Here is a 27,282-nt window from a genome sequence, read left to right as displayed (position 1 = left end):
CCTCTTAGAGGTACCCAGGGGGGTGGTATGTAATTGTCCCAGGTCACAGGGTGGGGGCTCGAGCCGGTTTTGCATTGTATTATTGAAACGGAACCCCTAGATACAGAACCCGGCCCTTGTTGCTGCCAACTTAGATGGGCAGAAGGGTTACATAAGCATAGATCCTGAAATACCAGTCTGTGGCAAATTCCATGCTTGGGGCATGTAGTCTCAGGTGATTGCTTTAGCCCAGTACCTTAAGAATATGGAAAAGTTACACATAGAAGTTGCATATCATAGAATATCAGGGTTGGAAGGGACCTCAGGAGGTCATCTAATCCAAGCCCCTGCTCAAAGCAGGACCAATTCCCAACTAAATCATCTCAGCCAGGGCTTTGTCAAGCCTGACCTTAAAAACCTCGAAGGAAGGAGATTCCACCACCTCCCTAGGTATCCCACTCCAATGCTTCACCACCCTCCTAGTGAAAGTTTTTCCTAATATCCAACCTAAACCCCCCCAACTGCAACTTGAGACTATTACTCCTTGTTCTGTCATCAGGTACCACTGAGAACAGTCTAGCTCCCTCCTCTTTGGAACCCCCTTTCAGGTAGTTGAAAGCAGCTATCAAATCCCCACTCATTCTTCTCTTCTGCAGACTAAACAATCCCAGTTCCCTCAGCCTCTCCTCGTAAGTCATGTGCTCCAGCCCCCTAATCATTTTTGTTACCCTCTGCTGGACTCTTTCCAATTTTTCCACATCCTTCCTGTAGTGTGGGGCCCAAAACTGGACACAGTACTCCAGCTGAGGCCTCACCGATGTCGAATAGCGGGGAACGATCACGTCCCTCGATCTGCTGGCAATGTCCCTACTTATACAGCCCAGAATGCCGTTAGCCTCCTTGGCAACAAGGGCACACTGTTGACTCATATCCAGCTTCTCATCCACTGTAACCCCTAGGGCCTTTTCTGCAGAACTGCTTCCTAGCTATTCGATCCCTAGTCTGTAACAGTGCATGGGATTCTTCCATCCTAAGTGCAGGACTCTGCACTTGTCCTTGTTGAACCTCATCAGATTTCTTTTGGCCCAATCCTCTAATTTGTCTAGGTCCCTCTGTATCCTGTCCCTACCCTCCAGCGTATCTACCACTCCTCCCAGTTTAGTGTCATCTGCAAACTTGCTGAGAGTGCAATCCACGCCAGCCTCCAGATCATTAATGAAGATATTGAACAAAACCGGCCCCAAGACCGACCCCTGGGGCACTCCACTTGAAACCGGCTGCCAACTAGACATGGAGCAGTTGATCATTACCCATTGAGCCCGACGATCTAGCCAGTTTTCTATCCACCTTATAGTCCATTCACCCAGCCCATACTTATTTAACTTGCTGGCAAGAATACTGTAGGAGACGGTATCAAAAGCTTTACTAAAGACAAGGAATAACACATCCACCGCTTTCCCCTCATCCCCAGACCCAGTTATCTCCTCATAGAAGGCAATTAGGTTAGTTAGGCATGACTTGCCCTTGGTGAATCCATGCTGACTGTTCCTGATCACTTTCCTCTCCTCTAAGTGCTTCAGCATTGATTGCTTGAGGACTTGCTCCATGATTTTTCCAGGGACTAAGGTGAGGGTGACTGGCCTGTAGTTCCCCGGATCCTCCTTCTTCCCTTTTTTAAAGATGGGCACTACATTAGCCTTTTTTCAGTCATCTGGGACCTCCCCCCATCGCCATGAGTTTTCAAAGATAATGGCCAACGGCTCTGCAATCACATCAGCCAACTCCTTCAGCACCCTTGGATGCAGCACATCTGGCCCCATGGACTTGTGTTCGTCCAGTTTTTCTAAATATTTTTCTAAATATTATACATAAACCACTGAAAAGTATTTAGCTTTGATCACTTTCCCTAGTTTCACTTGCAAGGGACCTTTCACAGATCAGAAAGAGGCATAATTAAACAAGATATTCTTACACTGAAAGCTGCCCCACCCCCAATAAAATTACATGACAAAATGGACAAATTTATTAGCAAAATATTTTGCAAAATTTAAAACTGAAGTTACACGATTGTTTGTAAACAAATGTACTAGACACTCTTCCCTTTCCCAATAAAATCATAATTGACACATTAGGTCACATTCGAGAGAAAAATAAAAAAAAATTCGCAAGACTTCCACAGGAAGATTTTGTACAAACCTGGCAGTGTGTCACTGGATCACACAAGCTACCTAAACATCTGAAACATGTTCATTTTCGTAATTCTTCATGTGAGGTTCACACATATGAAATTTTTAGGTATGCTACAACATGAAGTATGCTACCTGACGTGTTACAACTCACTGAAAAGTAAAAAAAGATTTGAACCAGGCTTTGAAAAAAAAAAAAAAAATCAGCGTAATCAAGAGTCACTATATGTAAATGATGGCCTTACAAGGTCTGCTGTTAGTCCCAAGAAGTTTGGGCTGTACTTTTAGAAGCCAGTCACGCTTCAAAATACACATTCTGCACTGGAGTCTTCAGAATCTTCTAGGACCTTGAACACTCCCACTTTTTCTTTTTCAACTGATTCAGACTTTTTCATTTGGTCTAAGAGAAAAACAAAAGTAAAGGTTAAACAAAATTGTGTATAGTCTTACATTGGAAGTAGAACAGTGTAGAGAAAGAAGCTTGTTCCTCCTACTAGCAGATGCTGAATGAAATACACAACATACTGAATGTTAGTTGTCAATAGAATTGGGCAGGAAATGGTTACCCCATCCCAAATCAGGAGGAAAAACAACAAAATCTGAGACTTTTTTGGTTGAGGTCAATTGAAACATTTCATTTCAATAATTTCAATTTTTTTTTTAAATGAAGGTTAAAATGAAACAAGAAATACTATAAATTAGCTCGTGTTTCAAAACAAAAAGCTGTTTCAGCCTTTACATATAAAATATAAGGGAAAAATTCTACACATGTTACTGTCAAATAGGAAAAGAGGACCAAATTAGTTTTACTTACCAATAAGATCACTTCTATCCAGCAGTAACTCTAGATCTTTGTCACTGATTATTCTCTCTCTGGATCCTTTAACCTCTCTATAGAAATAAGAGTATCTTAGTCTAAACACTGTAGTTCTCAACATTTTTCCACACAAGGACACCGCTTTTCCATACCAGAATCCCCCAGGACCTCCCCTCCCATATAGCAGAGACCCACAACCCATTTAGCAATATCGGAAGGGCAGGGTCGTTGAGATCCTTAGACACTTATTTGCATCTCCCAGGTCTAACAAAATGTGGAAGTTAACATACCTTTCATAGTCCCTGGATTTCAGTAATTCCATTAATTCCTTAGGATCCAAGCAGCCCTTTGTTTGGATTAACCCAGATTTACCACCTTTAAACTGATCTATAAAAAGAGAAACCTTTCTTGAATATAAAGGCTGCCAAATTACCAATGAATTCTATAAACTGACATCTAATATATGCTGTTAACCCAACAGAGAAAGAGAAAGAAACTATTGTTGGATATACTTGGATTTGTTGCCTAAACATATACCAAACATGCCCTAAATTGTGATGACTAAATTAAATAGTGAAAGTCAGAGCTGCATGAAAGGTTTTCATGTAGGCCTTTACTTTCTAATTGTGGCTCGCAAAAAAAAAAAAAAGGTTGCAAAACACTGATTTGACATGCACACACACAGTGGAAAAGCTATTAGTTCTACTTACAGTAAAAACATTGCAAATAAAGTTAGATGGTGGATGCCGAAGTGTGTCCCGTTTGCAATGTTGCTGATTGAAACAAAGTGAGGCGTATTATCACTACAAGATAGAGAATAAATGAAAGATATCCTGCCCATTTTATTGGGGTGTATTTCTCTCAATCAGTGAATTAGCTATAACTGTTTTAACATTTTTAAAACAAGCACATTTCTTCAGATGAGAACATCCAGACACCTTTTTGTACCCAAATCTGGATGTTTTCCAATTCAGATCTGAGTGTGGGAACAGAAGAGAAGTCTTCCAGACAATAGTATGTACTGGTGTTGTAAAAACAAGAGATATAGGTTCAGTCAAAGTATGACTAAAGATGAGACCTGGAAGGTTTAATGAAAGAGGTGTCATTTGGATCAATTATCATGTCTATCAAGAAATGGTATAAGATTACTTCTAATTGGCCAAGGACAACACAACACACGCCCAGAAGGCCTCGCAGCTTTCTGTTATCATTGGACTCACCCAACCTTGCCTGAACTTTTGTTACATTTACTGAAGCATCTGCCCATCCTTGTCTCCCCCATTATGCACCTCTTTCTTTCCTCAGTCACATCTAAGATCTTGCTTTCAAACCCCACCACGCACCCCACTAAGTTTTTGTTAATTCTCCCTGTAGTAGTGCTTTAGTACTTAACATATGCTACAGGTTAACAATGTACTTCTCAGATGTAGAAAAAGTTGCATGAAATACTGAGAAACAGTATGTAATCATTTTGAAGAGACACGATCAATGTATATACACAGTGTGCAGAAATAAGTTTACATGTATAACTTTACTTTGAGATTTCCTGACTTGATATCTTAACCATAATCTTCATGCAGCTTTTTTAAAGTGATGTTTCCTATGGGTTTTTTATTTTATTTTATATATATATAATATATAAGATAAAACAAAATGCATCAAGATCTGAAAGCTCTGCTGATTTGTAACCAATTCCAAATCTGGAGCTACTTCTATTTTACCAGCCCTCTGTAAACACTTCCAACATGACTTTTGACAGGAGGGGTCCTGGAAGAGACCACTGCTTAAAATCTAGTACTTAGTTACAGAGAAGAGAAAGGTTTAGCAAATAATTAATGAGAAGAAAAACATTTGCATTAATGCAATAGGTCAGACTGCTCGATTAACACATCCCATGCCATGTGTCTCTTCTCCTTTAGTAAAGGACTTTACATTTATTAGTCCCAATCCCTCCTACTCTCTTGCTGCCTGAAGCCCTCATGTCTCTTATCTTGGTAGGTCATTTTACAGTTTTTCCCCTTTGTTTGCACTACTCCTCCCATTTTAGTTTATCTGCAAATTGGCTCAGTTGCATTTATACCAAAGAAATTCCTGAGAGAGATGCTTTTCCTCCTATTTTAATAGGTCATAAAAGCCAAGAAATTTGCTGGCAGATACTAGAGCCGTAACTGGGGAAGGTTGAGAGGGGTAGCCGCCCAGGTGCAAAACCACGGGGACAGAAATATAGGGCAGTGTGGGTGGGGGATGTGGGGGTCACTATGACGAGCGCCTACCACAGTTTGGTGGGAGCCACCTGGCCCACTCTTGCCTCTCCCCCGAAGGAGTCCAGACCCTGTCCGCAGAGCCCAGCTGCCATGAGATGCTCCCTGAGGCACTCGCCCCACCACTGCCCTGCCCAGAGGAACGCAAGGGCAGTAGCGAGCAAGTACCTTTGGGGAGAGGCAAGAGCAGGCTGGGTGGCTCCCACCAGCTTCCAAGCAACCAGAAGGCAATGGTTTTCAAACTGTGGGGGGCGCTCTTCATAGTTTGAAAACTTCCGTGCTAAATGGAAGTCAGACATCTAGGGGGGGCATATGCCCCCATATACCACCCTCCTCCTCCAATTCCACCCCATTTTTCTACCCGGACGGCTGCTCCACTCTGTTTACAGCCCTGGCTAGATATCACCATGATGTAAGTGGAGTATAAAAAACAGACTAGGCTAAAAATCAGAGCATAGAATCATAGAAGATTAAGGTTGGAAGAGACCTCAGGAGGTCATCTAGTCCAACCCCCTGCTCAAAGCAGGACCAACACCAACAAAATCATCCCAGACAGGGCTTTGTCAGGCCAGGCCTTAAAAACCTCCAAGGAAGGAGATTCTACCACCTCCCTAGATAATACATTCTAGTGCTTCACCACCCTCCTAGTGAAATAGTTTTTCCTAATATCCAACCTAGACCTTCCCCACTGCAACTTGAGACCATTGCTTCTTGTTCTGTCATCTGCCACCAATGAGAACAGCCTAGCTCCATCCTCTTTAGAACCCCCCTTCAGGTAATTGAAGGCTGCTATCAAATCCCCCCTCACTGCTCTTCTGCAGACTAAATAATCCCAGTTCCCTCAGCCTCTCCTCATAAGTCATGTGCCCGAGCCCCCTAATAATTTTCATTGGCCTCCGCTGGACTCTCTCTAATCTGTCCACATCCTTTCTGTAGTGGGGGGCACAAACCTGGACACAATACTCCAGATGTGGCCTCACCAGTGCCAAATTGATGGGAATAATCACTTCTAATGCAGCCCAATATGCCGTTAGCCTTCTTGGCAACAAGGGCACACTGTTGACTCATATCCAACTTCTCATCCACTGTAATCCCCACGTCCTTTTCTGCAGAACTGGGATTCTTGCATGGGATTCTTCCGTCCTAAGTGCAGGACTCTGCACTTGTCCTTGTTGAACCTCATCAGCATCACTAATTCAAGACTGGCAAATATCACCCCAAAACTAGCAGTAACCTATGATCTACACTTTGAAAAACATCACACCAAGCAATTTAACTCTCTCATTCTCCCTGTCCCCACCCCAACATACAGCTTTTGGTGTATTATGGGAAGTCCTTACCTTCTTCTGAAGTTTAAAGTACAGGCTACTGTCAGAGGCCCACCAGATTATAAAAAACTTCTTTATAGACAACTTCCTATTTCAGTGGATTTAGTGCTTATGAAAAAGGCCAGAGTGCAGGATTGTTAAAATTTGATCAACAGAATAATTATAGCAGATTTATCACAGTGCCCAATCAGTATGCCTTCACCAGTAACGATGAGAGGGAAATAGTTCCACCCAACCATTTGTTACTTGGGTTGTGCAGAGATTACCAACTAGGAAGTCAAAATAGCAGCAAGTAAATTATTGGATTGTGTTGCATACAAAATGAGACATGTAAACTATTTTACCAGGGTTATTTTATTACAGAAATTACTTTAAATAGTAATTTTTGGATAGTTTCTGTGGGCAGGGTCCTGCAAATGCCATGATTCTGTGACTGCAAGACTGGCCATCTGGACTAGATGGTACAGAAAACCCCAGTAGAACTGAATATATATCTATAGGGGTGCAAATTCTGCTGATTTGAACGTTGTCACACAACATATTGTTCTCCCTGCCTTCCTCTGCCTCCCCACATTTCAGCTGATTTCAATGGATGTGATCCAAAGCTAGACAAGTTTGCCTGTGCAGCTAGTAAGCCCCTCTCTCAAAGCTTCAGACCAACTTAAAGACAGTTCTGAATCTTGTCCATAAGACATTTTCTTCCCTGAAGGTAGATAACTGTAAATCTGGAAGCTGATTTTGCCAACAGCTGTTTCATGTCCCCAGTCATCCTGACCACTCTCGCTCCTTACTGCCTGGTTTCATTCCTGTTTCTCTCCCTGGCCAGCACACACTGTCCTTGCTCCTCACTCTCCCCAAAAGCCAGGAGGAGGTATAGCACACACTGACCCCAAGTTCCGCAGCAAGGGCCCATTATTTTAGTGGCAAAACAAATGAGGCAGCAGTCTGAAATGCATGAAAAGAGTAATTTGCAGCCAAATTCAGCATCATGTCACAGAATTCAGCCTAGATGCTAAAGAATGCACGGAGTGCTGATTAGAAGGGCTAAGAGAAACAAGCATATTTAGAAAAAGGAGATGAACTACTTACATATAGAGAATCTCTCTGTTAACAAGGACAACTAGAAATAATCTTGAATTACAGCAAGAATTCCCCACAGTAACTTAATGGAACAAAAAAGTTTTACAGTTCTGAAGAATTAATTTACTAACTTTTATGAATAATCAACTTCTCTAGCTTCCTTTTGGCAGCAGCTCTCTCCACAATCTTCTGGTCAACAGTATTTGCTGTCACGAGGCGATAAACAACAACTGGCTTTGTCTGACCAATTCTGTGACACCTGTCTTGGGCCTGAAGGTCAGACTGGGGGTTCTAAAATGAATGAGATTAAAGAAATCAAATTAGCTTAATTGTTAAAGATGCACAATGGGTTCCATTTTCCATCACTCAGCTTTCCAAGCTGTCACTTTTCAGCCTGTAAAATCTACCACGGGGGATTTTGTATAGTGGGAAGTGGGAAAGATTGAGAAAACACAGTTCAGATGTTCTGGAGAATGAGTGAGAGATATTTATCCCTTTACTAAAAAAAAAAATCTGTAATTAATGATGGAATTAGCCCTCACTGAAAAATACTTTTGCTCCTGAATTCTCAATTTGTTTATTTGGGAAGGGATATGCTAAGTATGCTTGTGCAGCCTAAGTAGCTGTATACTGAAAAAGTTGAAGATGTACAAGTCCATAGGGATTAGACTCCTAACAGCTCTTCAACCATCCTCCTGAGACTCACAGGAGGCAGTGGGGTTGTAGCTGGCTGGAGCTTTAGGATGTCAGTTGACTGGGGAAATTTTGGGGACCAGAAACCAACAAGGCAGCTGTTGAAATAGGGAAGTTTGCAAAAGTTGTCTGCCCAAGAGGGCTCAAACTTCTTTAAGAGCTTTAAACTTCTTCTCTCCAAGGTAGACATTTTAATAATTATCAGCACTCAAGCAGTACGCATTCTTTTCAACTAGCAGAAAAGCCTGTTTTTAAAAGGAAATTCAGAGGATCAGCCAGTTGCCTACAAAGCAATCTTAGGTGGTTTGTATAGGGCAGCACATTTTTACTTATTACCCTAGGCTACATATTATTCTGAATATATATATTTTACTATGAAATTTTCACATACATTACTTTCATAGACTATCTGGTAAAGCATCCCATAACACAAGATGCTAAGTGAGTATCTAGGGTTACAGTAGAAAGTTGTATGATGTAGCATTTGAGAAACAGTATGTCATCTTACCCAGTCACTATCATAGATGATGACAGTGTCTGCTGCAGTCAAATTAATGCCCAGGCCTCCAGCCCGTGTACTCACTAAAAATATGAAAACTTCAGGATCTGTATTAAATTTATGCATCTGGAAAAGAATACATGTAACATGAAACAGCATACAGAATAAAAGGATGTGGTCAGTGGGGTTTTTTTTAAACCCATGTTTTAAATTAAATCAGATGATTAAAAATATATTATTTGCTTTGTCTTTCTACAAGGCATTACATATAAAGCATACCAACAGAGGTTGAATTTGTTGCAATTAGTTGAGTTGGATGCATGCACGTAAGTATTTAAGCTGATACTTACATTTTCTTCTCTCTCTGTATAGGACATGGATCCATCCAAACGACTAAATTTGTAATTCCGCAGATAGCAATAATCCATCAAAATGTCCAACATCAGTGTCATTTGTGAGAATAGCAACACCTACAAGTAGTTAAGATTCCTCAATATCCCTATTTTAAAAAATAAAACCAAACACCAAAAACCACACACAAGGCAACTGATCAGTTATTATCCATATTCATAAACAAAAATACCTTGTGACCTCTCTTTTTCAGTTCTGGCAGCATCCGGTCCAAAAGTAGGAATTTGCCTGAATTCTTCACTAGATCTTCATCAACCTTAAAACAGAGTAAAAAGGAAAAGTCAAGATTTACAATCTCTCAGATGCATCAACATTCAGGTACTAGCGATGACAGTTAATGCACTAGGCTTCCACCTGCGTGGCTAATCCTATCCCATCCTTGTCCAGTCTAGATCATTTGATTGTGTCAACCATTAGTTGTGGCTCAAAGTTCTTGACAACCTTTAAGTGGCCCCTCTGAATAATAGTGGATTCAACTATATGGCAGTCATGCTCATGTTCGTTTGCAAGACTCTATTTTGAATGAGATCCTTTGGTTTTCATTAATGGCTTATTAAGGGTTAGTAAAAATGTTAGAGGGTTAAAGCTCCCAAATATACATTATATATCATCCAAATTCTTTTTCCCTTTTCAATATAGTAAGAGGGTTTATGTAGTATAAAAAAAACAAACTATTAAGATGATCTTTATATATATTTATTAATTTGTATATATCTTGAGTGGGGGGTTGGATGTTGAGCTCCAGAAAGAACATTTTGTCTTGTATACCAGTTCTAGGAAGCTCTCTCTAGAAGTGTGTGACACACCCAGCCCAGTGGGGTACAGGAGTCTGGTAGAGGGCAAATATACTGGTCACTGGATGAGTAGTTTTCTGTTCCCTGAGTGACCAGAGCAGGGGCTGCACTAGAGTAATCAGGAACCTGCTAGAACCAGTTAAGGCAGACAGGCTAATTAGGACACCTGGAGCCAATTAAGAAGAAGCTTCTAGAATCAATTAAGGCAGGCTAATCAGGGCACCTGGGTTTTAAAAAGGAGCTCACTTCAGTTTGTGGTGGGAGTGTGAGGAGCTGGGAACAAGAGGCGCAAGGAGCTGAGAGTGAGAGGGTGTGCTGCTGGAGGACTGAGGAGCACAAGTGTTATCAGACACCAGGAGGAAGGTCCTGTGGTGAGAATAAGGAAGGTGTTTGGAGGAGGCCATGGGGAAGTAGCCCAGGGAGTTGTAGCTGTCATGCAGCTGTTACAGGAGGCACTATAGACAGCTGCAGTCCACAGGGCCCTGGGCTGGAACCCGGAGTAGAGGGCGGGCCCGAGTTCCCCCCAAACCTCCCAATTGACCTGGACTGTGGGTTCTCCCAGAGGGGAAGGTCTCTGGGCTGTTCCCCAACCCACATGGTGAATCTCTGAGGCAAGAAAATCCGCCAATAAGCGCAGGACCCACCAAGATAGAGGAGGAACTTTGTCACACTGGTGTCAGGAGTGGGATCTTGGGGTGCACAGCGTGGCAGAAGAAGGAGGGTGATTTAAACAAAAAACAAACAAAAAAAGGGAGGGGGTTTATTTTTTTTCACCACAATGGATGACGTAGTGTGGGCACTGATACAAGCTATGACGGCCCAGCAGGAGGCTACCCGTGTCCAGGCAGCCACCCAACAGGAGGCAGTGCAGCTGCAGCAAGAGACTAATCGCCTGCTGATGGACCAGGCTGCTCAAGACCGAGCTATGCTGTGGGAACTGGTAAACCAGGTAAAGTCCCTTACAGAGCTGAATCGCGGCCATGATGGGACGCGGCTCATACGGACCAGCCATTGGCTGCAGAAAATGACATGGGAGGATGATGTAGAGGCATACCTTCTGGCCTTTTAGAGGACAGCCCTACGGGAGGCCTGGCCTCGAGATCAGTGATCTGGCATCCTTGCCCCATTCCTGTGTGGGGAGGCCCAGAAGGCCTACCATGATCTGCCTGAAGAGGCTGCGGCAGACTACCCCCAGCTGAAAGCAGAGATCCTGGCCAGATCTGGGGTAATGACAGCAGTGCGGGCCCAGCAGTATCACGGTTGGAGGTACCAGGAAGACAAACCCCGCGGTCCCAATTGTATGACCTCATCCATCTCGCACGAAAGTGGTTGCAAACAGAGTCCCGGAGTCCGGAAGAGATACTAGCGGTTCTGGTCATCAACCGATACATGAGGGGACTACCACCAGACCTTCGTGCCTGGGTAAGCCAGAACGAACCCTCCACCTATGATGAGGTTGTCGCCCTGGTAGAGAGGCGAAGGACAGCGAGGGAGCTGACCCGACCAGTTAAGGAAGAGGCACCCCGGGTTAAACTAGCAGCACCAAGCCCTAAAGTTCGGGTGACTGGGCCACCAAGAGGGCCCAGGTGGAAAAAAAGAGAGGCTGAAGGCCCATTAGAGGCCACAAAGAGTTGGAGCACTGAGGGAGAAGAGGATCGTGATGTTAGACTGCCCAAACCAAGAGACCGGGGAACGCCTAGGGCTCCATACAGCTGTTATGCCTGCGGGGAGTGGGGACACATAGCTGCACAGTGTCCCAATGCTGAGGAGCCTATGCAGTGTAACCTGGGGAACTGGGCAGATCCATGCTCCCTAATCCACTTTGTGGGGGTCTCACTAACCCCACATATGTATACCAGACCAGTGAAACTAAATGGGGTAGGGACCCCGGCACTGGTTGATTCGGGGAGTGCTATCACACTTATCTCAGGGAAGCTCGTGAAGCGTAGTCAGCTGCTGCAGGCTAAACGTACGGGGATAACGTGTCCATGGGACAGTTAGTTACTACCCCACCATCCCAGTAAAAATCGAGATCCAAGGGAACACTACTAAGGTAGCAGCAGGTGTAGTCCCTAAACTCCCATACCCGGTGCTCATAGGGAGGGACTTCCCAGGGTTGGGAAACTTACTCCCAGTAGGGGGATTGGAGAAAGATGGGGACCCTAAAATTGATGAGGCATCCACAGCAGACTGTCAACCCCCAATCTTCTCTGAAATATCCCCAGATTTGTTCTCCACTCCCAGACAGGGTAGAAAGACAAAAAGGGAAAGAAGGGCAGCTAAGGCCTTGGGAACCCGAATATTGACCCAAAGCCAGAGGGTCGCTCTTGTAGGTAGGCGGACCCGCGCAGCTGAAAAGGAGGCCACGCAGGAGGTAGAAGCACCTAAGTCTGACCCCCACCCTAATGCTTCTGAACCAGTAGAGGCAACAGAGACTGGGCCCCTAGATCTTGGGCAGATTAGCCCCGGGAGAGGAAATTTTGGACGGGACCAGGCAGAAGACCCAGGTATGACAACATTAGGAAGGAGGTGACTGAAATAGATGGGGTCCTCGTGGAAGGAAAAACCCAGGGACCAGGACCCTACTTCATAATGAAGAAGGATCTCTTATACCGGGTTGCATCAGTACAGGGGCAGAAGGTACAGCAGATCCTAGTACCTCAAAAACACCAGAACGCTGTATTAAGTCTTGCTCATAGTCATCTTTTTGGGGGGCATTTGGGGGTAGAGAAGACCCTGGCACGAGTCCTACGACGGTTCTTCTGGCCCGGAGTACATGAAGAAGTGCGGAGGTACTGTGCCTCCTGCCCGGAGTGTCAGCTGCACAGTCCCCGTCCTCACTTGAGGGCACCTTTAGTACCCCTTCCCATCATAGAGGTCCCCTTCGAGCGAATAGCCATGGACCTAGTGGGACCCCTGGAGAAGACAGCTTAGGGCCACCAATATATACTTGTTGTTTTGGACTATGCTACTCGCTACCCAGAAGCCGTCCCCCTGCAGAACACGGCCTCTAAAACTATAGCCAAAGAGCTGGTGGGGATCTTTGCCTGAATGGGGCTACCGAAGCAGATATTAACCGACCAAGGAACCCCATTTATGTCGAAGCTAATGAAGGACCTCTGTATGCTGCTCCATATACATACCCTGAGAACTTCGGTCTACCATCCACAGACTGATGGGTTGGTAGAAAGGTTTAACCGAACCCTCAAGGCTATGATAAGGAAAGTGGTAAGTTGGGACGGGAAGGATTGGGACACCCTACCTTATGTTCGCTATCCGGGAGGTACCACAGGCCTCAACTGGGTTTTCTCCCTTCAAGTTATTATACGGGCGTCACCCCCGTGGCATACTAGATATCGCCAAAGAGATCTGGGAAGAGGAACCCAATGAGGGGAGAAATCTAATAGAGCATGTAATGCAGATGCGAGACCGGATAGCCCGGGTTACCCCTATTGTACGGGAACATTTGGAGAAGGCACAGGAGGCCCAGCGAACCCATTACAATCTCCAGGCAAAAGTGCGACAGTTCCAACCAGGGGATTGGGTTATGGTGTTGGTACCCACGGCAGAAAGCAAGCTTCTGGCCCAATGGCAGGGGCCCTATGAGGTGGTTGAACCCGTGGGGGAAGTAACCTACAAGGTGCGGCAGCCAGGACGCAGAAAACAAGAACAGATTTATCATGTTAACCTTCTGAATCCCTGGCATGCACAAGAGGCATGCACAACTGTCCAAAAAGACCTAACCCAGGAAAACAAGCCTTCCAAACAGGTGAGAGTGTCTCCCGATTTAACACCAGATCAGAAGAATGAGGTGTCTGAGATGATCTTCCGGAACCAAGATGTGTTCTCGACAAAACCGGGTCAAACAACCGAGACATATCACCACATCGTCACAAACCCTGGGGCCAGAGTAACAATGAGGCCCTATCGGGTGCCAGCAGCAAAAAGGGAGGAAATAAAAGCAGAAGTAAAAAAAATGCTGGAGTTGGGGATCATCGAAGAATCCCACAGTCAGTGGTCCAGCCCAATCGTGCTGGTGCCCAAACCTGATGGCACCACAAGATTTTGCAATGACTTCCGGCGACTAAATGAAGTATCCCAGTTCGATGCGTACCCCATACCTCGCATAGATGAGCTAGTGGACCGTCTGGGTAATGCCCGGTACTTGACTACCCTAGACTTGACAAAGGGGTACTGGCAGATTCCCCTTGCAGGAGACGCAAAGGAAAAGACTGCGTTCTCTACACCAGAGGGTCTTTTTCAATATACTGTTCTCCCTTTTGGACTACATGGGGCCCCAGCTACCTTCCAGCGCCTCATGGACAAGCTATTACGCCCGCATAACAGTTATGCTGCTGCCTACTTGGACGATGTGGTCATTCATACCCCAGACTGGGAAACCCACCTGGAGAAGGTGGAGGCAGTCCTCGATACCTTCAGGCGAGCTAGCCTTACAGCAAACCCTGCCAAGTGCGCTGTAGGGTTTACGGAGGCCAAATATCTTGGCTACATTGTGGGAAAAGGTCTGGTAAAACCCCAAGTGAACAAGTTAGAGGCCATCAAAAATTGGCCACGACCAAGTCACAAGAAACAAGTACGGGCGTTCCTAGGTGTGGTGAGGTATTACCGACGATTTATCCCCCACTTTGCCACAAGGGCAAGCTCCCTGACAGACCTAGTGAAAGCCCGTGGACCTGATCTGGTGAGATGGTCTGACGCAGCAGAGGAAGCATTCACAGACCTACGGACTGCCCTCTGCAGTAACCCCGTACTGATAGCCCCTGATTTCATCAAGGAGTTTATCCTGCAGACAGATGCATCGGAAGTAGGGTTGGGGGCCGTTCTATCACAGATGGTCGGGGAGGAGGAACACCCAATTCTATACCTCAGTCGGAAACTCCTTCCAAGGGAACAAAAATATGCAGTGGTGGAGAGAGACTGCCTCGCTGTAAAATGGGCCATGGAAACACTGCGCTACTACCTGCTCGGGCGCAGCTTTGTCCTCGTGACCGACCATGCCCCTCTTCAATGGATGCAGCGGAACAAGGAGAAGAACACAAGGGTGACCAGATGGTTCTTATCCCTCCAACCTTTCCAGTTCCATGTGCAACACAGAGCAGGGAGCCGTCATGGCAACGCCAATGGCTTGTCACGTGTGCACTGTCTGGCGTCCCAAGCTGCCCAACCCCTTGGCGTTGAGCAGGGGGGAGGGATATGTGACAGACCCAGACCAGTGGGGTACAGGAGTCTGGTAGAGGGCAAATATACTGGTCACTGGATGAGTAGTTTTCTGTTCCTTGAGTGACCAGAGCAGGGGCTGCACTAGAGTAATCAGGAACCTGCTAGAACCAGTTAAGGCAGGCAGGCTAATTAGGACACCTGGAGCCAATTAAGAAGAAGCTTCTAGAATCAATTAAGGCAGGCTAATCAGGGCACCTGGGTTTTAAAAAGGAGCTCAACTTCAGTTTGTGGTGGGAGTGTGAAGAGCTGGGAGCAAGAGGCGCAAGGAGCTGAGAGTGAGAGGGTGTGCTGCTGGAGGACTGAGGAGCACAAGTGTTATCAGACACCAGGAGGAAGGTCCTGTGGTGAGAATAAGGAAGGTGTTTGGAGGAGGCCATGGGGAAGTAGCCCAGGGAGTTGTAGCTGTCATGCAGCTGTTACAGGAGGCACTATAGACAGCTGCAGTCCACAGGGCCCTGGGCTGGAACCCAGAGTAGAGGGTGGGCCCGGGTTCCCCCCAAACCTCCCAATTGACCTGGACTGTGGGTTCTCCCAGAGGGGAAGGTCTCTGGGCTGTTCCCCAATCCACATGGTGAATCTCTGAGGCAAGAAAATCCGCCAATAAGCACAGGACCCACCAAGATAGAGGAGGAACTTTGTCACAAGTGGTTATTAAACTTTTTTTCTGGTGACCTAGTTGAAGAAAATTGTTGATGCCCGTGAACCAACTGAGCTGGGGATGAGGGGCTTGGGGTGTGGGAGGGGGCTCAGGGCTGGGGCAAGGGGTTGGCGTATGGGGTTCAGGGTATGGGAGGGGGCTCTAGGGTGGGGCCAGGGATGAGGGGTTTGGGATGCAGGAGAGGGCTCCAGGTTTGGAGGAGGCTCAGGGCTGGGGCAGGGGATTGGGGTAAGGGTTTATCTCAAGCAGCTCCTGGTCACCGGCACAGCCAGGGTGCAGAGGCAGGCTTCTTGCCTGTCCTGGCACCACTGACTGCGTTGCGCCCTGGAAGCAGCCAGCAGCAGTCCAGCTCCTGGGCGGAGGCCCACAAGCAGCTCCGCATGGCTCTCACCCACAGGCACTGCCCCCCACATAACAGACACTGAACTTACTCCCTCTCATATCTGCTGTAGAAAATTTCAAAACAAGACAATCACATTGGTAGGGTTTTGTGGAGAAGCATACTATACAAGTCTAAAGCTGTTCACTGGCATTACATTACCTACAATAATTTTCAAAGAACACTGCTCTGAATGCTTCAAGATATGTACCTTAAATTGCTGTGTGGCAGGATCCAGTGGATATTCAATGAGATATGGATGGTTACAACATTTTCTCAGTAACATCATAATATTCTGCAGTTTAAGGTTGATTTCTGAATCCGTAGGAATGGTCATTTCTATCACTGGCCTTGCAATGACACACATTATTATTAGTACAGCAAAATGTCAATGCATTTCAAGTACAGTACAACCTAACAAATGTCTGGAAAACCTACCGTGAACTTCTGGATTTTCAGAATTAGAAAGAAAGGATAATACAGCTTTTCATTTATCTTGATTCAGCAATTTAGTTTCAATGTTATGCAATATTTCATAGTGTATTTAAAGTGATCTTATAAGCTATAAAGATATTGTTAAAACAGGGATTTTTTTCTTCAAGATATGCACCTTTCTTTTTCTACTTCCTCTTGCATTTTGCTGATCAGTTTTTCCAGCTCATCAGGTGTATCACCATCTAGATCACGGTAATCAACCGTTTTTCGACTCCGACGCTTTGGTCGTCCTGTAGGACTCAACTCGACTACCTCTTCCTGTAGAAAGTGATATAAATTGTGACAGTCAGCAGACGTTTCACATGTATCATTTGGAGGAAGGGGAGAGGGCAGCCAGATGTGACCCAATCCCTTGGTTTCCCAGTGATTCTCAACATATCTGCTGCTTAAAAAGAGTCTCTTCACTAACAGTACACATTTCCCAATATTCATTATTGAAGGTAAATATAAATTATTGGGAAAATATTTTATATTGCCCAGATTTCTCTGTGACATTGATGTAGTGAAGACTGGTCTGCAGCTGACATCAGAAAAAGACAGTTACCTTTTCCCGTAACTGGTGTTCTTTGAGATGTGTTGCTCATGTCCATTCCATATTAGGTGTGTGTGCTCGCCACATGCACCGGTTCCGGAAGTTTTTCCCTCAGCAGCATCAGTAGGGGACCAGCTCTGGCACCCTCTGGAGTGGCGCGCACATGCTGCGGTATAAGGGGTGCCGCCAGCTCCCCCCACCCTCAGTTCCTTCTTGTCAGGCAACTCCAACAGTGGGGAAGGAGGGTGGGTCATGGAATGGATATGAGCAACACATCTTGAAGAACACCAGTTATGGAAAAAGGTAACTCTTTTCTTCAAGTGCTTGCTCATGTCCATTCCATATTAGGTGACTCCCAAGCAGTACCAATGAAGGTGGGTAGGAGTTCATAGATTGCAATACAGCTCTGCTGAACCCAGCATTGTCTCTGGCCTGCTGAGTGATGGCATAATGGGCCGTGAACATGTGGACAGAGGACCAAGTCGCGGCTCTACAGATGTCCTGGATAGGGATGTGCACCAGGAAGGCTGCTGAGGACGCCTGAGCTCTAGTCGAGTGGGCTCTGACGATCAGCGGCGGCAGGACCCCCACCAGTTGGTAACATGTCCATATGCAAGAGGTGATCCAGTTGGAAATCCTCTGTGAAGACACTGGAAGGCCCTTCATCCTATCCGCTGTGGCGATAAAGAGCAGAGTTGATTTACAGAAAGGCTTGGTACGCTGTAGGTAAAAAGCCAAGGCCCTACGGACGTCCAGCACATGAAGACGCCTCTCTTCACTGGTCTTGTGCAGCTTGGGACAGAACACCAGGAAGATGATGTTCTGGTTCATATGAAAGATAGATACCACCTTCGGCAGGAAGGCTGGGTGGAGCCACAACTGAACCTGGTCTTTGAAGAAGACCATGTACGGCAGTTCTGAGGTCAAGGCTTTAATCTCAGAGACTTGCCTCACCGACGTCACCGCCACCAGGAAAGCGACCTTCCATGAAAGGTGGGAAAGGAAGCAGGAGCCCAGTGGCTCAAAGAACCAAAATCCCACTGTGGGACAGGGGTCCGTACCTGCGGGAAGAGTCTCTCGAGGCCTCTCAAGCATCTGACCATGATGTCATGAGAAAACACTGTCTGGCCCTGGATCAGTGGGTGAAAAGCAGAGATGGCTGCAAGATGTACTCTAATGGAAGAGTGCGCCAGGCCCTGGTTCCTCAGACGAAGCAGGTAGTCTAAAATAGACTGTATGGAAGAATGCGAGGGAGAGATGCCACGCTCGGACACCTAGCAGGAAAACCTCGTCCACTTGGCCAGGTAAGTCAGTCTGGTTGAGGGCTTCCTACTCCCCAGGAGGACCTGTTGGATCTCATCTGAGCAGGTCTGCTCCTCCAGGTTCAGCCACGCAGCATCCACACCGAGAGGTGGAGGAACGTGAGGTTGGGGTGTAATAGCTGACCGTGGTCCTGTGACAGCAGGTCCAGCCGGTTGAGCAGGGGCCAGGGAGGGGCCGCTGCCAGGTTCATGAGCATGCTGAACCATTGCTGGCGACGCTATGCTAGGGAGATCTGATAACCTGCACCTTGTCTCTTTATCTTTGCCAGGACCGTGCTGATGAGTGGAATCGGAGGGAACGCATATATCAGGCTCCCTGACCAGGACAGGAGAAAGCCATCAGAGAGGGAGTCTTTGCCCAGACCTTGTTGAGAACAAAACCGATGACATTTCCTGTTTTGCCTGGTAGCAAACAGGTCCACTTGGGGAGTACCCGACCTCTGGGAGAACATGGGTGGAGCGACCACTCGTAGTAAGAGGAGAAGTCCCTGCTGAGGTGATCCACTAGCATGTACTTGACACCAGGGAGATGACAAGCTTCCAGGTGGATTTCGTGGCTGATGCAGAAGTCCCAGAGACGGATTGCCCTGCAGCCATGGCTGGCGACGGTCTATTCCCTGTCCAGGGATCACCTGGAAAAGATCGTTACCATTCCCCCAATGATACTTACCTCACTGCGATAGTGGACCGACTGCAGGACAGTCCTAGAGGGAGTTCCATTCGACACCGCCCCTCACTCCATCGAGTTGGTTTTGGACACCTTGGACCTCGGCTGAGGTGCGGACCTCAGCAATCTCCGGACGCAGGATGTGCGGTCCCCGGAAGAGATGACATTTCACATAAACGTCAAAGAACTCAGAGCGATCCACTGGGCATTCAGAATGTTCCTACCTCACCTGTCGGGCAAGGTTGTAGAGTCCCAACGGACAACACAGTCTCAATGTTCTACATCAACAGGCAAGGGGACACGCGCTCGTCGGCTCTCAGCCAAGAGGCAATCCGTCTCTGGGACTTCTGTATCAGCCAGGAAATCCACCTGGAAGGGGTAAAGCCACCATAGGAGGAGCAGAGGGTGTCAAACAGGGAGTCCGAAGACTCCTCCAATTCCTCTGCCTGAAGCCCCAGGTGAGATGCAACCCTCTTCAATAATTCCTGGTGTGTCTTAGCATCATCCTGAGGAACTGGGTGAGAGAGTCCCGTGATAGCCTTGTCTGGTGATGACGAGGATGATGCTGGTGCTGTAGGATCCTCAATGTCCATTGGTGGTCCAGCAACTTGCTCCCCTACGTCCTCCTGGACCTGTGGGGTCTTTCCCCCCGAAGCCTCGAGCACTGGAGGGGGCCGGCATCGAGTGGGCAGCCTGTTTGACTCCCCACCGGTTCTATGGATACCATGGCACCAGCTCCTGTGCTTGGGGCCACAGGATGGGTTTTGGTGCAGATGATGTAGATGGCACCGCAGGCATTGGAGCTCGTCCCACAGTCAGGGGACCCTGCTCCATGCCGGAGCTATAACTGGAGCAGTCGGTACCCGGCGACCAAGATCGGGCAGGGCGGTGGCTCTTGTCTGACTGGTGCTGGTCTCTGCGCCTTGAGGTAGACCTGTCTGAGTGAGACGAATGTCTTGGTCGGGGCCTCGGGGACACCTACTGCATTCGGCGGATCAGCGTCGGAAATCCGGCGATCTACGCCTGATGTACTCGACCGGTACCGGGATGTCAAGCAGGACCGGGAGCTACCACGAGCCGATTGCCAGGAGGATCTTCCCAAATATGGCAATCTTGGAGACAGATGACGATGGGCTAGTGATTGGTGGCTTTGGTTCCCCGATCAGTCCCGTGATCTATACCGAGCCCTTGGAGACGCGAGGGGTCGGTCTTGGTGCTTCTGCTGGGTGAGGCACATGCCTCAGTGGGTCTGCACCAGGCTACTGGCGAGGTATGCCTCGAATCCTGCTGTCGGTGCCCAAAGTCAGGAGACAGGAAGAGGGCTCTGCTGAGCCTGCTTCTCTATCTCTGAGACGTGACGGCTTTGAGCAGGCAAGCGGTGGCGGGGTGTCCATCGCAATGGGGAACAGTGCCGCTGAGGCAAGGACGTACACGGAGATACCAAGGCGGGATCTCCTGTAGGGCTTCAGGTGTCGATGGCACCTGAAGCTGACAGAGGCCTCCACTGCTATCCGGAGTTGCAGGCAAGGTATAGGATGGGCAGCACCGCTCAACTTGAGTTGGGGCCCGACTTCCTGAAGGGGGCGTTGAGCTGCCGGCGTGGGTCTTGGCTCACCCCCCCAGCCCTCTCCTTTCGCTTGTGGGAAGTAGGAGATCTTCCCCTCACTGTCTTCTTCGGCTTCTTGGCCAGAGCCACGGAGGGAGATCAGTGCTGACTCGTGGCGATGCCAGCAGAGCACTGTGCACCGACACCCTGGTGCCAAGTTGAACTATTGCTCTGGTGCCAGAGTGGGTGCAGACTCCATCAGGAGCACTTTAAGGCAGTTGTCCTGCTCCTTTTTCGTCCTGGGTTTGAAGGACTTACAAATACGACACTTGTCACTTATGTGCCCTTTGCCTCAATTCTCAGTACACAACTTTAGATACTGAAAGCCTCATTTTTTAAGAGGAGCATGGGCACTCATTGCTCTTGTGGACTATCACAATAACCTTAACTGTCACTTGAGCAAGAGGAAGGTCTCTTAGCTGTGAACTATAGAAATACCATTATGTCCTTTCTAGGCTAAAACTAGCCAAGGCGCAACATGCTCTAAATTCTGTTCCCACTGAAGTCAACAGCAATAAATTCCAATTGAAATAAGTGGCAGAAGGATTAAGCCCAGAACTATTCACAACAAAAAGCTTTTGCTCAGTTTTATTATTTTCTTCAATAATAATCAGTGCTGAAGTTTAAAAAGATTTAAGTATATGGAAAGTTTGACAGGGTAATAAGCCAATTTTGAGCTGAGTGGCAATGAAATAATAGACAAAAGTCAAAAATCTCAAATCAGGAAAATATTTTAGAGACCTGTAACAAACAAAATGTGACACCAAAATTGATAAGATAGAATGTTTCTATTCAACTTCAATGTATAGAAATATAATATAACTAATGAGCTTTGCATCTGTACACAAAACAGAACTGGTAAAACAAAAATGTGTTTTAGAAGTCACTATTAGTGTAACCAATGCTATGGTATTTTCATTCGTGAACCATTGACCATAATAGATTTATACATTTCTGAAGTCCACATCAGTAGGTACCTCATTGTTTCCGAGCAGCTTTTTAATGGTCCGATTTACAATAGCAGTATAGAAGGTTTCTTGTTTCTTTGCCAGTGGTGCATACACCACAACTTCTCGTTTAGGAGGAACCTCAAGAGCTACATCAGATTTCAGTCTTCTCAATAAGAAAGGCGTCAAAATCTAAAATGTAAACAAATATGTATTACAACCACTAAACAGTGGGGCCAAGCTCTCTAGTGCAGTGGTCTCCAACCTTTTTACACATAAGATCATTTTTTGAATTTAAGGGCAACCCAGGATCTACCCTGCCCCTTCCCCAGGGCCCCGCCCACTCCATCCCACCCCCCCCTCCCCCCAAATCGCTCGCTCTCCCCCACCCTCACTCACTTTCAGCGGGTTGGGGTTCGGGAGGCTGCAGGTTGGGTGGTGGAAGAGAAATTCTGGTCCAGCATAGCTGGGCCTGCTGTACTCATACTACTCCTGGTTGTAATGCTGCAGAGCCATTCAGAACCTGCCCATTGAAGGGGGCGGCGCTTACCTCGTGCGGCTCCGGCCCCACGCCGCTCCCGAAAGGGGCCAATGCACCCTGTGGGGGGGCACGTGGCTCTGCGCACTGCCCCTCTCTGCAGGGACCGCCCCCACAGCTCCCATTGGCCACAGTTCCCCGTTCCCAGCCAATGGGAGCTGCGGGGGTGGTGCCTGCAGACAGGAGCAGCACATGGAGAACCCTGCCCCCAGCCCTTCCCCCAGGGCCATGCTGGGCCACTGGCCATTTCTGCAAGAGGCATGGGACTGGGACAGGCAGGGCGCCTGCCTTAGCAGCAGCCCCGATGCACCACCAGAGATCGTGATTGACTGGGAGAGTCTCCAGGATTGACCAGTCGATCACGATTGACCAGTTGGTGACCCATGCTCTAGTGGCATACATTGGTGCAATGTCATTGACCTCAACGGAGTAGTGCCAATTTACACTAGAGAATTTGGCCTGTATACACCTACACGCTATAAGCTACATACATCTTGGGAATAGGCATGTCTTTGTGAAGATTTGGGACATACTAAAATACTGAGAAATCCTTATAATGGTAATGCAGTTATTGTCTTTGAAAAGTGGCGAATTTAAAAATATTTTGAAAGTTACATTCCCTAGGATCTCTATGGACTTAAACATGTGATCCTGACACAACAATGAAGTAGTGCCCTTACTGGGATTATAGGAGTTGTCAGTGAAGACTCGGCATTTGTCAACAGTTACCACATAGCATATCTGGGAGACAAATTTTTCCTTAGAGCTAGAATAGGAAAACAGTGGTGACTGTTGGCAAGTGTTGACTTAAACAAAAAAAATAGTGACCACCTAACAATAGTTTGGTTTTGCCTTTGAATAGGTGAATAAAAACCCCATTACAAACTTGGAGAGTAAGAAGAGATTCATGCCCACAAAGCTATGCCACGGCCAACAAAATGATTTGAGATAGAAACGTGTTTGGGTCACATTCCATAAAAGAAACTGTTGAAGTCATTTGCAATGGCACACACAACTCAACTTAATGCTAATGATGGTGCATGGTACCAGTTTTATCTGCTGGTGAAACATCAACTGCTAAAGAAGTACAGAAACAAAAGTTGCAGTTAGCTTTAATCTTCAGAATTCTCAATTTCATTTCAAAACCAAAAAAAAAAAAAAAAAAAAGTAATTATCAAAGACTTATACTATTCTTTCAATCTTCTAATGTTGAGAAGGTCCAATACAAAAGAAACGCAGGAAGTGCCAACAGTGCCAAAGATACAACACCAGACCTGCTAAAAGACAGAGTTACGTTTTCAGTAACTGGTGTTCTTCGAGATGTGTTGCTCATGTCTATTCCACAATAGGTGTGCGTGCTCGCCACGTGCACTGGTGCCGGAAGTTTTTCCCCTAGCAATACCCGTAGGAGGGAGGGCCCCCCGTGACCCCTGGAGTGGCACTTGCCTAGCGCGGTATAAGGGGAGCTGCGCGCTCCCCCCACCCTCAGTTCCTTCTTGCCAGACAACTCCAACAGAGAGGAAGGAGGGTGGGATGTGACATGAGCAACACATCTCGAAGAACACCAATTACGGAAAAGGTAACTGTCTTTTCTTCTCCAAGTCATTGCTCATGTGTATTCCACAATAGGTAATTCCAAGCTATATCTGTTGGAGGTGGGTAGGAGTTCACAAGTTCCCAGGATGGAGGACAGCCCTGCCAAACCCGGCGTCATCCCTGGTCTGGGGGACAATCACATAGTGCGAGGAGAACGTGTGAACTGAAGACCATGTGGCGGCCCTACAAACATCCTGGATGGGGATGTGGGCCACGAAGGCAGCCGACGAGGCCTGAGCCCAAGTCAAGTGTGCCCTCACAATGGGTGGCAGGGGAACACCCGCCAGTTCATAACAGGAACGGATGCACGAAGTGATCCAATTGGACAGCCTCTGAGTGGAAATCGGCTGGCTCCTCGTGCGCTCAGCCAAGGCGATGAACAGTTGCGAGGACTTTCTGAACGGCTTAGTCTGCTCAAGGTAGAAAGCCAGAGCACTCCGCATATCAAGCGTGTGGAGACGGTGCTCCTCACTGGATGCGTGAGGCTTGGGGCAGACGACCGGTAAAAAAAAAATGTCCTGACCCACGTGGTAGACGGAGACCACCTTCGGGAGGAATGCGGGGTCTGGGCGGAGCTGGACCTTGTCCTTATGAAAGGCCAGGTATGGTGGCTTGGAGGTCAGGGCCCTGAGCTCCGAGACTCGCCTGCCCGACATGATTGCAACCAGGTAGTCCACCTTCCACGAGAGGTGAAACCAAGAGCACGTGGCCAGTGGTTCAAACGGGGGCCCCGGGAGACAAGCCAACACCAGGTTTAGGTCCCACTGTGGGTCTAGAATACGGGAAAAAACGGTCCAAACCCTTAAGGAACCAGCCAGTCATAGCATGGGAAAGTACCGTGTGCCCTTGCACCGGCAGATGGAAGGCCGATATGGCTGCAAGGTGCATCCTGACCGACGAGGGCGCAAGGCCCTGGGTCCTTGGGAGGTAATCAAGGATAAGCTGGATCGGCGCGGTCACTGGGGAGACACCCTGGTCCGCCGCCCACCTAGAAAATCGGGACCACTTCGCCAAATAAGCGCGGCGAGTGGAGGGCCGTCTACTTTCGAGGAGGACGCGCTGAACCTGGTCCAAGCACATCCGTTCCTTTCCACTTAACCACTGAGCAGCCACGCCATGAGGTGAAGACCCGCTAGGTAGGGGTGGAGGCGGCGGCCCTGGTCCTGAGAGAGCAGGTCCGGGTGGAGCAGCAACAGCCATGGCGGAGCTACCGCCAGGCCCGTTAGGGTCCCATACCAATGCTGCCTGGGCCATACCGGGGCAATCAGGAGGACCTGGGCCTTGTCTGACTTTATCTTCTCCAGGACCCTGCTGATTAGGGGGAACGGGGGAAAGGCATAGAGAAGCCAGCCTGACCAGGACAGGAGAAAGGCATCGGAGATAGCGCCCCTCCCCAGACCCCCCCCCCGAGAAGAACCGGGGGCATCGCCGGTTCTGCTGAGTCGCAAATAGGTCCACCTGGGGAGTTCCCCACCTTCGGAAGAGCCGGTGGGCCACTTCCGGGTGGAGGGACCACTCGTGTTGCAAGGAAAAGTCCCTGCTCAAGCGGTCCACCCTCTCGTTCCGGACGCCCGGTAGGTGGAAGGCCTTCAGGTGGATGTCATGGGCTATACAGAAGTCCCACAGCCCGAGGGCTTTGTGGCAGAGGATCGGGCTCCGCCTTGCCTGTTGATATAGAACATCGAGGCTGTGTTATCCGTGAGGACCCTGACTACCTTGCACTCTAGGTGTGAGTGGAAGGCCAAACATGCCAGCCGCACCGCCCTGAGCTCCTTGATGTTTATATGCAGGGTGAGGTCTTGAGCCGACCACAGACCTTGGGTCTGAAAGTTCCGCACGTTGGACCCCCAACCCAGGCTCGATGCATCGGACACCAGCTCCAACAAGAGGGCCATGTCCCTGAATGGGACCCCTTGGAGCATGTTGTTTGGGATGGACCACCACCGTAGGGAGGCGATCACAGAGTCTGGCACAGTGAGGACCTTGTCCATCCTGTCCGTGGCCTGGGAGAACTTCGAGGCCAACCAGAGCTGGAGGGGCCTCATCCTGAGTCTGGCGTGACGGACTATGTACGTGCACGCCGACATGTGACCCAAGAGTTGCAGGCAAACCCTGGCTGTTGTCACCGGGAACCTTGTGACTGAGTCTATGAGACCTTTCAGGGTCTCTAACTTGTCTGGCGGGAGAGAGGCCTTGGCCGATTCTGCGTCCAGGAGTGCCCGGATAAACTCTATGCGTTGGACCGGGACTAACGTGTACTTGGTGTTGTTTACCAACAGGGCCAAGGCGGTGCACGTGGACAGGAGGAGTGCAACGTGATCCCTCACCCGTGACCGGGAGGTGCCCTTGACAAGCCAATCGTCCAGACAGGGGAATATCTGGACCCCCTGCCGTCTGAGGTAGGCCACTACCACCGACATGCATTTTGTAAACACCCTGGGGGCAGTGGACAGACCAAATGGAAGGACCATGAATTGGTAATGATTCTGTCCCACCACGAAATGGAGGAAGCGTCTGTGCCCCTCGAATACGTGGATGTGGAAGTATGCGTCCTGTAGATCGAGGGCAGCGTACCAATCCCTGGGATCCAGGGAGGGGATGATGGAGGCCAGTGAGACCATGCGGAACTTGAGCTTCACCATGTACTGGTTCAGACCTCGGAGGTCCAGGATGGGCCTGAGCCCCTCTTTGGCCTTCGGGATAAGGAAATAACGGGAGTAATACCCCTTGCCCATGAACTACTCGGGCACTGCCTCTATCACTCCTAGTCCTAGGAGCCGCCCCACCTCCTGCTTGAGCGGAGTGTTGTGTGGGGGTCCCCCAAGAAGAACAGAGGCAGGGGGTGGTTTGGCAGGGAGGAAGTAAACTGGAAGGTATAACCCCGGGAAACGGTGTTGAGGACCCATCGGTCTGAGGTTAGCCGTGACCATTCCGGGAGGAAAGCACACAACCGGTTGGAGAAGGGAAGCTTTATTTGGGGTGGATTCCTGATGAGGACTGGCAGGGTGCCCCCGAGTATCCCGTCAAAAACGCCTTTTCCCCGCCCGCTTGCCCTTGGAGGATCCAGGCTGGGGGCAGGCCGAGACTGCCTCTGAGGGCATCTCTTATAGTCCCGCTGCTTCTTATGGGCAGCCTCATACTTCGGGAGGGCGGCCTGGGTGGGAGTCTGCCGCAGCTTGAATTTAGATTTTGCCAGAGCCAGGACATAGAGGCCCAGAGCCTGAAGGTCGTGCCATACGTTTTTCATGCCATG

At 48.2% G+C, this 27,282-nt stretch overlaps 1 protein-coding gene across 1 annotated transcript in view; it reads right to left on the bottom strand.

Annotated features, from left to right (window-relative positions):
• Positions 1-1,979: 1,979 nt before the first annotated feature.
• HELLS (helicase, lymphoid specific) overlaps positions 1,980-27,282 on the bottom strand; it is a 54,686-nt gene continuing 29,383 nt past the window's right edge. The window contains exons 12-21 of the mRNA XM_029912874.1: positions 21,926-22,087; positions 16,942-17,079; positions 16,538-16,678; positions 9,427-9,510; positions 9,194-9,313; positions 8,853-8,969; positions 7,783-7,942; positions 3,273-3,369; positions 2,980-3,056; positions 1,980-2,565 (exon numbers count right to left, since the gene is read on the bottom strand). Of these exons, the coding sequence (XP_029768734.1) occupies positions 2,468-2,565; positions 2,980-3,056; positions 3,273-3,369; positions 7,783-7,942; positions 8,853-8,969; positions 9,194-9,313; positions 9,427-9,510; positions 16,538-16,678; positions 16,942-17,079; positions 21,926-22,087 (1,194 nt within the window). The 3' untranslated portion in view covers positions 1,980-2,467. The remainder of the gene's footprint in view (positions 2,566-2,979; positions 3,057-3,272; positions 3,370-7,782; positions 7,943-8,852; positions 8,970-9,193; positions 9,314-9,426; positions 9,511-16,537; positions 16,679-16,941; positions 17,080-21,925; positions 22,088-27,282) is intronic.

Source organism: Terrapene carolina, unplaced genomic scaffold (assembly GCF_002925995.2).
Source record: "Terrapene carolina triunguis isolate 2854851 unplaced genomic scaffold, T_m_triunguis-2.0 Scaffold310, whole genome shotgun sequence".
NCBI lineage: Eukaryota > Metazoa > Chordata > Testudines > Emydidae > Terrapene > Terrapene triunguis.
Note: the sequence above shows the minus strand (reverse complement) of the source record. Positions and strands in the feature narration are given on the sequence as shown.